The 15,430-nt window shown below is 55.0% G+C and overlaps 1 protein-coding gene across 2 annotated transcripts; it reads right to left on the bottom strand.

Annotated features, from left to right (window-relative positions):
- Positions 1-2,171: 2,171 nt before the first annotated feature.
- PNOC (prepronociceptin) lies at positions 2,172-12,772 on the bottom strand. Of its 2 annotated transcripts, none has more exons than XM_074578398.1 (4): positions 12,708-12,772; positions 8,785-8,921; positions 4,693-5,199; positions 2,172-3,687 (listed from the first exon to the last, which is right to left on the bottom strand). In XM_074578398.1, exons 2-3 carry the CDS (start codon positions 8,902-8,904, stop codon positions 4,717-4,719), a joined length of 603 nt encoding a protein of 200 aa, XP_074434499.1. In that variant the 5' UTR covers positions 8,905-8,921; positions 12,708-12,772; the 3' UTR covers positions 2,172-3,687; positions 4,693-4,716. The 2 variants fall into 2 exon arrangements, with proteins under 2 accessions (XP_074434499.1, XP_074434498.1); XM_074578397.1 differs by having other exon boundaries at positions 4,764-5,199.
- Between the last annotated feature and the right edge of the window lie 2,658 nt (positions 12,773-15,430).

Raw genomic sequence — 15,430 nt, 5'->3', positions numbered from 1 at the left:
ACATAGCACTTACTGCCCGGAGAAACTCTTATCAGTGTTTTATGGGGGTGGGAGGGGTGGGACGTGCGTACGGCTGCTGCTCCAAGGGCTTTTGCGGTACAAAAACTGGACAAAGTTGTCCTTGTCTTCGTGGCTCTTTTCTGTTGGTTTTTTATTTTCAATGGAGAAAATGGTGCAGGGTGGGTTGGGTTTTTTTTTTTGGTTGGTTTTGGTGGGTTTTTTTGGTTTATTTGCCCCCCCCCCTTCTGGTTTGGAAGTATTTTGAAATTTTTACACTTTTAAAAAAGAAAAATTTTCTCGTATTTTTGCAGAAATGACAGCAGGCTTCCACTGTGTCTATTGGGTTGGCTGGCACTGAAAGTATATATATTTCCCCTATTTTTTTTTTTTCCCCTTTTCTATTATTTTTCAACTTGCTTCCAGCCACCTCCCGCCCATTGGACTTTTTCTCCCGACACTCGAGTCTCGCTGGTCTTAAGGAAACTCGTCTTCGGCCCCAACCGCGGGTGACCCCCACCTGTAAATCCAGCCCGGAGAGTTTTCCCTCGGCCATCCCCCTGGCTCCCGGAGCATGTATATGTATGTACATAGGAACCTCTTAATTGGGCACTAATTAATTGGAGGCTGCTCCCCCTGCCCCTCTCCAGCGAGACCCCACGCTGTCACAACTGCCCCATTGTCACCAGTGGGAGATGGGGAAAGGCTTGGGGAGGCTTGTCACCCGGCCGAGCGGGGACGATGCCGCATCAAGTGAATTTTCTGTCGTCTTGGAGCTTTTCTCAGCTGTCTTCCAAGTATTATTTTTATTGTTTAAAAAAAACAAAAAAAACCAAACAAACAAAAAAAAAAGGTTTAAAAAAAAAAGGTAAAAATAAAATAAAAATGTGAAATGTAATTTTTACAGCAGCAATATGAAATATATTTTATAAGAAATAAAAAGAAAAGTTGCCTGGTAGCTGCCTGGCTCTGCCTTGTCCTTGTAGCCCGTGTTGCGGGGATGCCTCGCTGTCCCCTGGGGACCCCCCCGCTGTCCCCCGGCCCGGAGGTGGGGACGCTTTGTGCGGTGCTCGGGGAGCCCCTTGGCACAACCGTTCCTGGCACCACTAGATAGCAGTGTCTGCCCGGCGCTGGTGGTGCTGCTCCTGCTGGAGCGCAGCAGCTGCTGCCTTCCCTTTTTTTTGCTGTTTTTTCCCCCCAGAAAAAAAATTAATGAAGCTTTTAGCCTGGAACGTGCAGGGGGACAGTGTTAAGATGTGCTTGACCCCCGTGTTCCTGCCGTGGGGGGGCTCTGCAAAGTCTTGTGTCCGGAGCCCTCCCTCGCTGTGGGTCCAACGTGGGGCTGAGAAGTTGCATTTTGATGCAAAAAAAGCCTGGATAATGGTTTTTTTGGGGTTTTTTTGATGCATGTTGAGGTGAAAGAGGAGCTGGCAAAGGGACCAGAGAGGGGAGGGGGCTGAAGGGGGACGCGAGGGGGGGGGCAATGCCTCCCCTCTATCAGGAAGGATATTAAAAATTGCAAAATTTAAAAAAACAACAGAACAACTCAAAAAAACACTATTAAAAGTTTCCCCAAATCCATGCAATTCCTACAATTTCTACAGGGCCATGGCTGGCCCCGCACCTTGAGCCCAACCCCTCCCGCGGGGGAGCTTGGGTACCTTCCCCCCCCCCCCAACTCACCATGAGCCAAAGTCTTCCCCCACTTAATTATTTTTTTTTTAATTGCCAACCGCTGGCCAAAAAAGCAGATTCCAGCTTTCTTCCCGGGGCTGGAGCCCAGCGTTAACCCAGTTTGCCAACTGGGACCCAACAGGGGACACTGGACCCTACCCCTCCCGGCTTCCTGCCGGCACCGTTTCCGTGACAACGCCGAAATTAACGCTTGGGGGGGGGCGATGCTGCTCCGCTCCCCAAAGCCGGGGGGGCTCCTGAGAGGGGTGAACCCCCAGATTTCCAGCGGGGTCGGGAATGCCAGGGGGCTGTGGATGCCAGAGCCTCTGTTATCCCTAGGGAAACGGGCTCTGGGCGCGATGGAGCGGGGCAGAAATTCCCCTAAAATCCCTTCCCCCCCTCCCAAATAACCCCCCCCCCCAATCCATCCTGGTTTTGGCACATGTACCACAGGACCCCCACCCCGCAAAAAAGATGGATTTCTATCATCCCAAAAGCCCCCGCTCTGGAAATAGCACAAATGTACTAAAATCTCCCTTTTTCCCCCCAAAACCAAACTATTCTCCAGCTGAGCGGGGCGATGCGGTGGCGGGGGGGTGCCCGGGGGGGGGCAGGGCCCTGCTCTGCAAGCCTTGACCCAAGTGACGGTCGCCAGTCGCAATAATATCGTAGAAACAGTAAACTAATTTATTAATCCTTTTGCTATGTACAAGTTTAATGGAGAAATCTTTGTATGAAACAATTAGAAAGAACAAGATCTTGGAATTTTCTTTTTTTTTTTTTTTTCCCAATATTTTTTTTTTCCTTGGGGGGGTATTATATTATTTTTATTTTTTTTTTTTTTTTACAAACAGCGAAGGGCAGACCCGGGCGAAGTCGCTTCCCGGGATACGCGGGGAGGGTTTTTTTGGGAGGGAGAGCAAATTAGGCAGGAGAATCAACCGGCTCCGATGATCCTCCAAATCCAACCGCGTCCCGGCGTGGGGACCGGGATGCGACACATGCCAGGGTAGGGGGACGGGGTGGGGGGGGGACGACACACGCAATGAAAACCCGCGCGCGGTTCGTAATTGCTGACCAAAGAAGTCAACCCCGGAGGTTTTACAAAACTTCGAGGAAAACACTTTAAAAAAAAAAAAAAAGAAAAAGGAAAAAATACATTTTGGAAACTGAAAAAAAAGTTTCAAAAGGGAAAAAAATATTTTAAAAAGGAGCAAGAAGTATTTTAAAAAAGGAATAAAAATATTTTGAAAAGGGGAAAATATTTTAAAAGGGAAAAAAATTTAAAAGGGAAAAAAATTTAAAAAGAAAAAAATTTTAAGAAGGGAAAAAAACTAAAAAGGGGAAAATATTTTGAAAAGGGAAAACATATTTTTAAAAGGCAGAAAATATTTCTAAAAGGCAAAAAAATCTTTTAAGAAGGGGGAAAAATTTAAAAAGCGGGAAAAAAATTAAAATTTAAGATTTCCAGGTAGTTTCTGGGCGCCGGGGTGGGACGAAGCCGCGTTGGGACGTGACCCCTCGGCACCCCCCATCCAAAAAGCTGGAAATCAATCCCGTGGGAAGCATCCGGCGGATGCCGAGCGCTGCACTGGGAGTGTGGCGTTGGGGCTGATTTTCCGCCGGCTCCAAGGTGGCTTTTTCACCCCCCAAAAAAAATTTTTAAAAAAATCCAATTTTTTTTTTTTTGTTGGCAAAAATCCCTCTTTTTTTCCGTATTTCGTTTAAATTTCCGCCCGCTCCCCCGCGGTCCTTGCCCCGGGTACCCCCCCCCCGCCCCCCGCCGCCACTTCCCTCCCCCGGCATCTCGCTCCCGTCGCCGGCGGAGGCCGAAATTCGTCGGGTCCTGGTTAAAATCGGGCTTTAGTGGGTGAAGAGCAAAGTGATTTCGGAACGCGTGCGAGTCTGAAGCGCTTTGGGGTCCGTCAGAGAGAGGATGAGGCTGCTGGGGCGGGCAGGAGCAGGGCTAATTTTGCCTGTGCCTGGCGGAAGGTGCTGGGATGCGGTGCCGGAACGCTATAAAAAAAAAATAAAATAAAAAAAAAAAAATAGAGAAAAGAAAGGAAAAAAAAAAAAAAAAGAAGAAAATAAGAAAAAAAAAAAAGAAAAAAATAAAGGAGGAAAAAAAAAAAAGCAGCTGAGCCGAGAGCGGAGGGAGGGTGGGGGGCTCTCTCCCGGGGCTGGGGGCGTGGATCCCCTAATTTTGGGAGATGCCACCCCGGGGAAAGAAAAAACAAGGAAAAAAGAATGGAGAGAAAAAAAAAGAAAAAGGGTGGGGAAAAAATTTTGAAATTCTCCCAAATTGTAAATTTGGGGCGGGGGGGGGGAGGGTTGGGGGTGGGTGGTCTCGGCAGCTGCAGGGTGGAGGGGTCGGGGGCTCCAAGCATCCCGGCGTGGAGCCGGTGCCGGGGGGGGACACACACAGTGGGTTAAACTGCCGCTCAGTTTGGCAATGTGGGGCTGGAGCGTTTGGGGAGGAATTATTTAGTTTCGAAAAGGAAAAGGTTCTGTTTGAGTTTCATCATTTATTTTCATGTATTTTCATTTATTTTCATTTATTTTCCCCTTTTTCTTAAATTTTCAAATTCATTTTGATTTTTAAATTTATTTATTTTATTTTTATTAATTGACATTTTAAAATTTTTAAAATTTAATTTTAAATTTTAATTTTTTTTTTTTTTACGTTTTTAAATTTTTTAAATTTGGGAGTTTTTTTCCCCCTGCTTTTTGTAGGACTGAACCGTCCCTCAGACCTACTTGGCGTCGAGGACAAAACCTTTTTTTTTTTTTGCCCACCACCCCTCGAGGGCTGATGGCAAAGGGCCTTTTCCCTGGGCAGCCTCTGGATGCCGAGACGCCGCCGGCCGCTCTCCAGCATCCCTCCCTGGTCTCCAATTCGGCATTTTCCAAGCCATTTCCGAATTTTTCTATTAATTTTTTTGATCGCCCCCTTTTCTAATTTGCACCTATGGACATGTGGTGTGGAGGGGTAGAGGGTTGACTTTTTTGGCCATGGCGGACCTCGCCGGGCGGCGCGGGTCTCCGTTAGATCTCGTTGTGCTCGCTGATGCCGCCGGGAATGTCGTACTCACTGGAGCGGGGCGACATGCCCAGGTACTGCTTCAGGAACTCGCTAAACCTCTTCTGGTTGTTCCACTTCCTCGCTGACTTGCGGACCCCGATGAAGCCCCCGTACCGCTTCTGCACCCCCCTGGCCGTCGGCACTGGCCACGAGCCGCGCGTCCCCCGTGGGAAACCGCCGAGTCGCCGGGAAATGTCCTCGGGTGGCTGCGGGAAGGCGCCCAGCGCCGGTTCCACGCCTTCGTCTTCGGCTTCCCGGCGCCGCAGCAGCTCGCTCACCTGCAGCGGGCTCACCGGCACCACCGGCACCGCCGCCACCGCCTCCTGCCAGGGATCGCCGGCGTCCTGCAGGTCGCGGGGACGCGGGGCGGGTCGGCCGGCGGCAGCGGCGCACAGCTCCCAGGTGGCCCGTGGCACAGCTTCACCTTCGCACTCCAGGATGCAGACCTGCGCGGGAGACACGGGGATGGACCTCAGATGGGTTTCGGTCACCCCGGGACTGCGGGACACCGGGCAGCACTGGGTGGTGTACCCCAAATTCCAGGTGCTCAGGCATCCCCCCACTTCCAGCCCATCCAGCGATGCAATGCGTTGGAAGATGCCCATGGAAAGGTGCTGGCAGCTCATCAGCCCTTGCCTGGCCACATTTGGTGAGGTGTCCCCTCCCAAAACCCGTTCCTGGGCTTCCAGAGGTGGTGGTGGAGATGCTGGGGAGCCATGGCAGCTGCTCAGCATCCCTCTCCCAACCAGCCCTAGACAGGCTGGACACACTGGACATGCTCCACACTTCCCCATTGACGTTCATGCTCCCATCCCACCACCCCATGCTCCCAACTGCTGGGTCCTTCAGCTGGAAAAGAGCCCCAAAAATGACCGATTCATGGGACAGTGGAGGTGGGAGAGGACCTCTGGCATGTGCCCATGGCATGTCCTGGTGCCTGGAGGTGTTTCTCCCCAGGGGCAGGACTTTGCTCTTCTCCCTGTTGAACTTCATGAGGTTCCTACCAGAACATTTCTCCAGCCTGGCGAGGTTCCTCTGGATGGCAGCACGACCCTGTGGTCTACCATCCACACCTCCCAACTCTGTGTCATCTGCAAATTGCTGAGGCTGCGTCTGCCACATCATCCCGGTCATTAATGAAGATGTCAAGGTCCCCCAGGTTTCAGTCCACCTCGCTGTCCATTTATCTACCCTGTGCTTCAGCAGCTTGTCTATGAGGATGTCACAGGATACAATGTCAAAGCCTGATGAAAGTCATGCTAAGCTGGTTGTCTCGCTGCAGAAAGCTGTCAGGTTGGTCAAGCACGATTTCACCTTCATAAATCCATGCTGGCTGCTCCTGGTGACCTTCTTGTCCTTCGTACGTTTGGAAATCCTTTGCAGGATGATGTGCTCCACCACATCCCCAAGGACTGCGGTAAGGCCAACCAGCCCATAGCTTCTCAGATCCTCCTTCATGCCTTCCTCAAAGACAGGTGTGACATCTGCCTCCTCCCAGCCCCCAGGAACCTGCTCCGATAGCCACATCCCTTCAAAGGCCAACAAGAGCAGCCTCATCAAGAGGTGCTATCAGGTTTCCTCAGCACTCATGGGTGCATCCCACCACATTTGTGTCTCATCCCTTTCCAAGAGACCTCGTCCACCAAGGCAGGACACAGACCCGGCACCGCCGTGGGATGATAGCCCCAAGTGGGCTGGTACCACCAAAACCAGCACCCAGGGGAAACCATTCAGCAGAAAATCGTAGAAGAACCACACTAAATAAATACCCAAAGAAACCAGGGCTGGAGGGCCCAGAAGAGAAGGGTTGTCGTCCCTCGCGTTGAAGTGTCTCCATCCCAGCGGTAGCTTCATGGTGGGCTCTTTTAAATGCTTAACACCAACTGGGGGGCCCCATGTTGAAGAAGGTTGGTGTGGCTCATTGCTGCAGGCCATCTGCAAGACCAAAACCCTTGCAAAGACGCTCTTCACCACGGGCTCGTTGACTTTGCCAAGTGGGAGGTGCTACGAGTCCCAGCGTGGTGTCTCAGGGCTGCAGCTCAAGCATGTGGCTCTGCAGCAATTGGCTCTTTCCATCCCCGAGGGCAGCCAGGCTTTTCGGACAAAAAGACAAAAGAAAAATAGTTGTCCCAAAGTGAGGTGGTGATGAGGTTCTTGTAGGCCAGGACACATGCGAGGTTCCTTGCAGAGACACCGGGGGCATCCTGTGCTGAGCCAAGATCCTGTCCTGCCATCTCCAAGGCTTTGGCAGGGTCTACAGCTGGACAGTGTCCCGGCAGTGGCCCGCGTTGGAGATGAAAGGTGATGGATCACATGCAGGTATCAGCTGTGATGAACACCAGCTAATAGGCTTCAAGAGGAATTACCCCAGGCGTCAGGCTGAAGACCACCAGTGGTCCTATCACCCATCCACAAAGCAGTACCATGAACATTGCAGTGTCCTCAGCCACCATGCTCTGGTTGTAATTCACACGGAGATGGCTTCTGCTCACAGTGTTTTGGGCGTCCTCAGCAAACACCAGCCAATGCTCCTCCATGTCCAGTGCTGAAACTACCGTGGGAGGCTCCATCCGATCTTCCGTTGGCATTAACAGTGCCACCATGGGTTTGCACCATCCCTAGATGTCTCTGGGGACCAGGAGGTAGATGTTTCATCCACATCTTGAAGACCAGCTCCATCAGCTGGTCCCCGGCCTGGCCTGGCAGCTGCCGTGGTGGTGCAGCAAGGCTGTAACTTCAGGGGGATCTCCCGTTCCTACCTCTGAAGGATGGGTCAGCCACGTCGCCGATGGGACTTCCTTGGCCGTTGCTTTGGAAGTGGTGTGGAGGGTTGTATCAAATCCCACCACGATGCTTCTTCCAGATGAAACCGCCTCAAAAAGCCCTGGGTTCCTCTGCTCCTGGTTCAAACCACTCTTGCTTTGAGATGCAACCTTGCACAGGACCCAAGAGCCACCAACCATCCCATCTCCTCTCCATCTTGCTAGGCCAGGGAAGACAGAGCAAAATGCAGCTCCAGAAGCAGGACTGGGAAGGAAGGGGGGGGACGTCCCTGCACAGGTGCTGGTGCCTTCAAGACTGCGAAACAGCATTTTGGGGCAAAACCAGGGAGATGGCACCCCAAAACTTGGTGGCAGCAATGTGCGACCGCAGGAGACTTTGCCAGCAAGGGGGTGGCACTGGGGTGGCTCCAGCATCTCCACGGAGCCCTGGAAGTCTCTGGTCGCTGGTTTTGGGGGGGACATTTCCCAGTGCTGGGCGCTTCCTGAGCTGCCGGCTCCTTTCGGGCGGACGTCTCAACCTGCCGCGATTTATCGTCGTTAAGAAATAGGGGAGCGGGTGGGCGGGAGGAGGTGATGGATAATCCCCGGGGGCGGAGGGGAAACGGGAGGGAACGAAACGCTGCCGACCAGGGCACGGCCACGGCTCAGCGGAGGGGAAAAGAAAGGATTAGGGGCTGGAAAAAAAAATCCAAACCAACCCAAAAATGCTATTTATTGGCTCTTTCCATCCAGTGTCGGAGGCAAATCGAGAGAGGCTGTGGGGCGCCCGGTCCCCCAAAACACCGTGGCTCGCTGGCCGCCTGCAAAGCCGGTCCCATCCTGATGGGGCTCAGAAGGGGATTTTGGTGGCTCCTCAGGGGTCCAGGGGGGTCCGGGGTTGGCGTAGGTGGGGACAGCGATGCCGTAAGCCATGGGAACAGGAGAGCTGGGGATGCTGGGGGTCTTGGGACCCTCCTTGGGCCATCGCAGCCTTGTCCCCATCACTCCCAGCAGCCGATTTGGGGTCTGCATCCTCCCTCGGGACCATCTCGTCCCACGGCGTCCCTGGGGGGGTGCCCAAGGAGGAGGGACAGTGGCGGCAGGTGGCACTTTCCCCTGGAGATTTGGCACCGCCCGGCAGCCAAAGCCCCCCCGGACCCCAAACCCCAACCCCGGCGCGGGGAGGAGGGTGCTCACCTACTTTTTTTTTTGGGGGGGTGGGGGATGCTACCCATGGCAGGGGACAAGCCAGCGGGCAGAGGGACTTACGAGGACGTCGAAGCTGTCCCGGTAGAGGTGGCGGTCGCAGTGCAGGCAGTCCCCCCGGCAGTCGCCCCGCGCCCGGGCGAAGAGGCAGAGCAGCAGCAGGTCCCAGAGCACAGCCCTCATGGCGGCACCGGCAGCGGCTGCGGCGCGGGAGAGAGAAAAACCCCGTCAAGCCGGGACGGCAGCGGCACCGCCGAGCCCCACACCTGCACCGAAATGTGCCCGTTCTCAGCCGGTCCTCCTTCACCCCCCTCCCACCCAGACACGCGCGTTCCCAGTCTCCCTGCCAAAATTATCCTTTCGGGAAAGGAGCCTGGGTGCCTCCCCCATCCCCAAAAGAGATCCGCCGTGTCCCAGCTTAATTTTTTCCAGGCTACCTCATGGCACAAGTCCCGGCCGGGGCTTATTTTAGCAGGTGGACGTGGCAGGGCAGCACGTCCCCGGCTGTCCCCTGAGCAGGACGCTCCTTATCCGAGCATCGCCGGAGCTGGGAGAGGATGTCCCGCTCCAGTTTCCCCTCCTGGCCATTTTTAGGGTGCTGCCATTCCTGTCCCTGTCTCTTGGGAGGGTTCATCCATTGCTGCCGGCAGGGATTGAGCCCGCCTGGCACGGAGCAAGGAAGCCAATTCCCAAACTCCTTGTGTCCCGTCCGGTTTTGCCGACATTGGTGGCAGGCAATTAAGTGACATGACCAAGGCCATGCGGGAGGCACTTCCCTCCTGCTTGCCAGAGATTCATCCCGATGCATCCCCCTGGCCATCTGCAAAGGGGAGGGTTGGTCCTCCTCACCCCCCCTCACCCTCATCCCACCGGGAAAAGGGATCCGACGTCCCCGCAGTCCTTGGGAGCGGGTCCCGCTGCTGCACAGCGTCAGGTTTATAAGCCAGCGAGATGGAGGTGATGGAGAGGAGCAGGATGGGGACGTGAAGGTTGGTGCTACCCTTGGTGGCACCGAGGTCCCTCTGTGCCGGAGCAGCACCCAGAAACCCCCGTACCGGGATGCTCGGAGGTGAGGAAGACCTCGGTGATGGTGGCTTTGCAACCCCGGGTGTTGCTCCAGTGGCATTTCAGGCTGGTTTTTAGGGGGTTGAGCACCTGGACGGAGGGTTCCCATTTGTTTCCCACCCCACCAAGCTGGGAGGTCACCCCTGCTCCTTCCAATGGAGGCAGAGCATCCGCCGGGGTCTCCAGCCGGTGTCATGGTCACCTTTTGTCCCCACCAGCTGGGTGGTGACACAGAGCCTGACGGCTCCCGGTTGTCATTTGCTGGAGGGGACGAGGGGAAGCTGATAAGGAGCAGGAATTAAGGCTTAATCTTTGTTGAGTCTCATTAAAACTGGCTGGTGGCGTGAGTCAGAGGCTTGGCAGAAAGCTCCCAGGAGAGGGCAAACCCCCCCCGAAAAATCCCTCAGCCCCAAAATGGGGTTCAACAGAGCCGGGGAGGGGGCTGCCACCCACCCCCTGCCCTGTCCCCATGTCCCCAGGAGAGATCAGCGATGTCCCGGCAAAAGCAGGTCACATCTGGCTGCGGAGGAACCTCCGAGATTACGGCTCGGCTTTTCTTCCCGGTTAATTGAAAGATGCTATCGGGAGGGTGGGATGCGGTACCCCGCCAGCGTCACCGGCCGGGGCAGGACTGGGAAAGAGGGGAACAACCCCCCCTTTGCCCATTGCTGCCCCCCGAAAAATTAAATCCTCCCGTGAGAGGGGAAGGAGCCCGGCGCGGTGGATTTTTTTCTTGTTTCTGCGCTTGGGTGTTCGGGGCGAGGGGGGTGGCAGCGTCGGGGGGTGGTGACAGCGCAAAGCCCCTTTCTGAGTGTCGCAGCCACAGACCCACGAGAGAAAGAAAGATGCCTTTTTTTCCCTTTTTTTCCCATTTTCCCCATTTTTTCCATTTTTTCCCATTTTTCCCCAGTTTTTCCCATTTTTCCCCCTTTCCCCCCTTTTTTCCCATTTTTTCCATTTCCCACCATTTTTCCCCATTTCTCCCACTTTTTTTTTCCCTATCTTTTCCTCTGGAAAAACCCAACCTGAGTCCTATTTCCCAAAGGATACACTGGCCGGTCCCGCTGCCCTCACACCCAGGGATGCCATCAACCCCGGCAAAGGATGTGACAGCCCCGGCGTCACACCACAGCCACCCCCGCGGCTCCTCGGGCACCGGGGCTGCTCCTGGGCACAAACCTTCCTCTTCCTCCCTGAAAACCAAACCTATCCATTCCAGGCGGCAGGATACAGCCGCCCCATCCCGCAAAATGGCTTTGAGACCCCCCTCGCTGCTACGGGCTGCCCCAAGGAGGCATCCTCCGGAGTTTTCAATCCGGTTAAATTACCCTCATTAATATTTTTTGGGGAAGAAAAAAAGGGTTTTTTCTAGAAATCCAGCCTGCGGTTCAGATAACGGCGGGGTCTGGTTATCCATCAGGACAAGCGGATTTATTTACTGCTCCGGGTGGGATGATGTGGGAGATGCGGCCATACAAAAGGGCTGAGTCGGGGGGCAGCGGGAGGGATGCGGGATGCGAGTAACCCGAGGAGAAGAGGTAGAAGGGGAAGCAGGTGCTTGCTGAGATGGGTTTTATTCGCTTGATTTGATGCGATTTGGGTCGGGAGCTGGCGGGCAGGGCTGGGGAGACACTCCCTGCCTCTCCCCAGGGATGCTCCATCCCCTCTTCCCTCCGGGAGACGCTAACGGCGGGGATTATCCCGGCAGCGGGATCTTCGTCTTTCCCCTTTGCAGGGGTTTAAACCCGGCCACCCTCTCGCTTTCCGGGGTCAGGATCAGTCCCGCCACGTGGGGACCGCATTTAGGAGCTCCTCGCTTCCCACCCCCAGAGCTCAACCACCCCCAATTAATTTTTTCCCTGCTAATTCCCGCACCGCCCGAAGCCAAGGCCTGAGCCAGCAGGGCAAGAGAGACGCCACGGGGCAGGATCTGGCCCGGCTGGCAGCCAGCATTGAAGGAGTCAAAGCTTTTTTCCAGCCGAAAAAGCGCAATATTGTCCAACAGTGTCCCCCACTGGCACCGGCTAAAACACTTCCCCGGCTCCCCCAAACCGTGGCGATGCCCCACGGCTTTGTGCCGGCGGCTTTCGGGGGGATTTTAGGGAGAACCGGAGGGATTTGGGGAGCACAGGGGGGGTGGGGGGTGGGGGTTGGCTGCAGATGCTTGGTTCTCGCCGGAAAAATAAGCATTTCCTTTTGTTGGTCCCCCTCAATCAGGTAATTGGTCATAATTGGCCAAAATTAGACGCCGCGGCACGACTATAAACACAGATGTGGGCTCGAGAGGCTGAGAAAGGCTGTTTAGAGGTAAAAAAGCTCGGGAAGAACATTTCTCCCCGTGTCCCCACCTCTCAGCCATTCATTTCTCCTTTTTCGGGGAGGGAGTAAAAAAAAAAATCCAAGCAACAACAAAAAAAACCCTATTTTCCGCCTTTTTCTGCTTCTTTGGGGGGGAAAAAAAGAGATTGCTCGCAAGCCGGGCATCTCCCGGATCATCCCGCAGTGATGCCGGTGAAGTCCTGGCTGGAAGAAAAAGGGGCAGAAATACTGAACAGGGAACGTTGTGGTGCGGCGGCTCCCAAAAAAAGCCCCTAAAAAATCCCACCCATCCCGGAGGAACCCGCCGTCGCCCCACGGGCTTCCCCACGGCCTCGGGCAGGCGGCCCGCGCCGACTCCTGTTGCATCCCTCCAGCTCCGCTCCGCTTCATTTTGGGGCTGGATGGTGAAGCCAAAACTTTTCCTCTCTTGGGATAGAGAGGAAAAAACCATCTCTTTCCCTCCAGGAAGGTATTTTGTTTCCCCCTTAGCAAGGCAGGGAATCTCTCTCCGTGAATCGAAGCCGGGTGGACCGTCCTCGGACTGAAAAAAAAGCAGCCAAGCCCCCCCAAGAAGGATGGAAAATTGGAAGAGGATTTCCTACCTGCGGGTGTGCTGTCGGCTGCCGGCTCCTCTGATCTGTGACTCCTCCGGCGCCTGTGCCACGGTGGTATATATAGACGGTGTACACACGCGTCCCCACACCTCCCTCCCCGCACACGTGCGTCGCTGAGCCCACCCCCGGGGGCTGCCGGCGGAGGGATGCGCCAGCCGGCAGATGTGCATCCTTCCCCTCCATCCCCGCAGCCTTCATCCCTTCCTCCTCCTCCTCCTCCCCAAATCTTGCTTGGGGGAGGGGGCGGGGGGGGGACACAGCCCCAAAAGAGGTGAGGGGTGCCGGCCTCGGGGTTATCCGAAGATTTGGCACCTCTGAGCATCCCGGGGATGGGATGGAGGTCGGGGGGGTGTGAAGCCGCTGCTCGGTGGTCCCAATGTGCCTGGCCCAGACCTTGGGCCAGAAGGTGCCAGCAGCCGGGGGAGCCCCAAAATCACCCCCACACCCCTGTGGCAGCCCCCAGCCCTTCCCAGGGGGCTCTTTTCCGCCCCCCCCCTCCAGACCCCAGGAGGAGGCGAAGGGGGGGGTCCCCAACCCCGTTACCATCCCGCTCTGCCACGGCTGCGGCAGCACCCGCGCGGCCACCGAGCGCGTCGTGCATGGATGGCAGGCGTGCGGGTGGGATTAATTGATTTCGGGCTCAGCAGATGATGGAGAGGGCCCGGGAGCGGGGGTGGCGGGGGGGGGCGAAGTAGGGGGGAGCAGAAAATTCCAACTTCCCATTTCAGGGATGATGGAAACGCCTGGCGAGCCAGACGCAGCCGCGTGCCGGCACCTTGCGAGGCGCAGAGCCGGGTTTGGCCGCTCCGGTATCGGGGATAGATCCTGCCTTTGGTTTGGAAAGGCCACATCGGCCTCAACCTTCAATGGTTTCTCCTGCAAACCGGCGTCACCCCATTTTTTTTTCCCCCATTTAGGTGACCTGCAGCGGTAACGCTCATCCCCGCCGGCAAAGAGCCAGGACCCCCCACAAGCATCTCTCCCTGCCCCACCTCGGCAATTAAATAATAAAACCTGCCGCGGCGCTGCGATCCTATCTCGGTAATTTCTTGTAACGACTCCCTAGGAAGGGCTGGGGATCGGAGCGAAATGCGTTTCAGTTTGGCTACGGCTATTAAATAGTTGGGTTTAATGCCCCCAGGTGAGACCTCGGATGCGCCGGCACTTGGGCAGGCGTAAAAAAAAATAATCTAGAAATTGATGAATATGCCAAAAAAGTGGTGAAAGGGCATGGCAGGAGTGGTTGGAGGGGACCTGCCCGGTGCTGGGGGCAAGATGTGAGCCTGGATTTGGGGTGTTTTAGGGGAAATTAGGGCTGGTGAGCAACGCCGTGCAGGACCCACGGGCAGCCTGGGGTGAAGCGGTTCCCAGTCAGACTCCCAGGCGAGTGCTGCAGATAGGGACGCTGATTTTTTTTTAAAAAATATATATTTCTTATATTTATTTCTTAAGTTTATTAATGTATTTTTTATATATTGCTTCAGTCTTTCCTTAACCACTAGGTTTTTCATTAAGGACATATTCCCCGGCTTTTATGCAAAGCCGAGCAGCAGCCGAGCCGGAGTGGGAAGGCTTCGTGTTTCTTTTGTCCTCTCCTGGGGGAATTTTACAAGCTCTGGGGGGTTGCCGTTCACCCTGCAGCCCCCCAAAATATTCATTTCTTGGCATTTATTGAAGTGCCGGAGCGTTTTCTCCCTAACCCGGCCGAAGGGGACGGCCTCCCCGGCCCCGTGTTTGAGCCGGTGCTGGTGATGCTGTTGAGCTGTCAGGAGCAGGAGGCAGCAAATGACATCGGGGTGACGTCGTTTATGGTCTCACTAATTAATGGGGGGGGGGAGGGGATGACTGACAGCCAAGGTGCCCAAAGCCAGCACGCCAAGAAGGAGAAGTACCCATTTTTGCAGCGTTTCCAGTTTTTTTCCAGGTCCACGTGGGAACCAGCAGCTAAACCTCCATCAGCGGTACCGGGGAGGGAACGAGTTTGGGATCTGGGGATGACTCACCCTTTGTAAAATTAGGATAGAAAATACAGATGCGTATTTTTTTTTAAGGTTTTGGGGTGTTTCTGTTTCAAAGTTGGGTCTGACCGAGCGCTTTCCTCCACGGCTGGCAGGGGGGGAGAGCATCCCTGGCAAGGCGGAGCAGGAGGATTCGAAGTGACAGGCAATTAGCATCGAAAAGCAACGATCCTTTTCAGAAAGAGGACATAAAGCAGATGGGATCTGGCACAAGGGAAACATGGAGAGGATTCAAAAGCTGCCTGGAGGATGCAGGAGCTGGAAAACTCAGGAGCTGGGAAGTTGTGTTGTTCCTTTGGTCTCGTGGATCCCTTAAATGTCACAGTTGGAGGGGCCGAGGACATACCCAAGCCTGTGTGATGCATCCCATGTTCGCTTTTAGATGCTGCCTGATTATTTTCCTAATTAACTACAGGCATGTATAGGGCAGTTGTCCCCTCCATCAAGAAAACCATCTCCCTGAGCACCACCTCATGCCCAGCCCTGCTCGGGTACCACCGTCTGGGAACAAGCCCCCGAGCACCACCTCCTCTCCTGGCCCCTGCTCGGGTACCGCCATCCAGGAACAACATCCCCGAGCATCACCTCCTCTGCCGGCCCTGGTTGGGTACCACCACCCGGGAACAACCCCCATGAGCATCATCTCCTCTCCCAGCCCTGCTTGGGTACCACCTCCTGGGAACAACATCCCCG

The sequence above is a fragment of the Larus michahellis genome, chromosome 3 (genome assembly GCF_964199755.1).
Source record: "Larus michahellis chromosome 3, bLarMic1.1, whole genome shotgun sequence".
Taxonomy (NCBI): domain Eukaryota; kingdom Metazoa; phylum Chordata; class Aves; order Charadriiformes; family Laridae; genus Larus; species Larus michahellis.
Note: the sequence above shows the minus strand (reverse complement) of the source record. Positions and strands in the feature narration are given on the sequence as shown.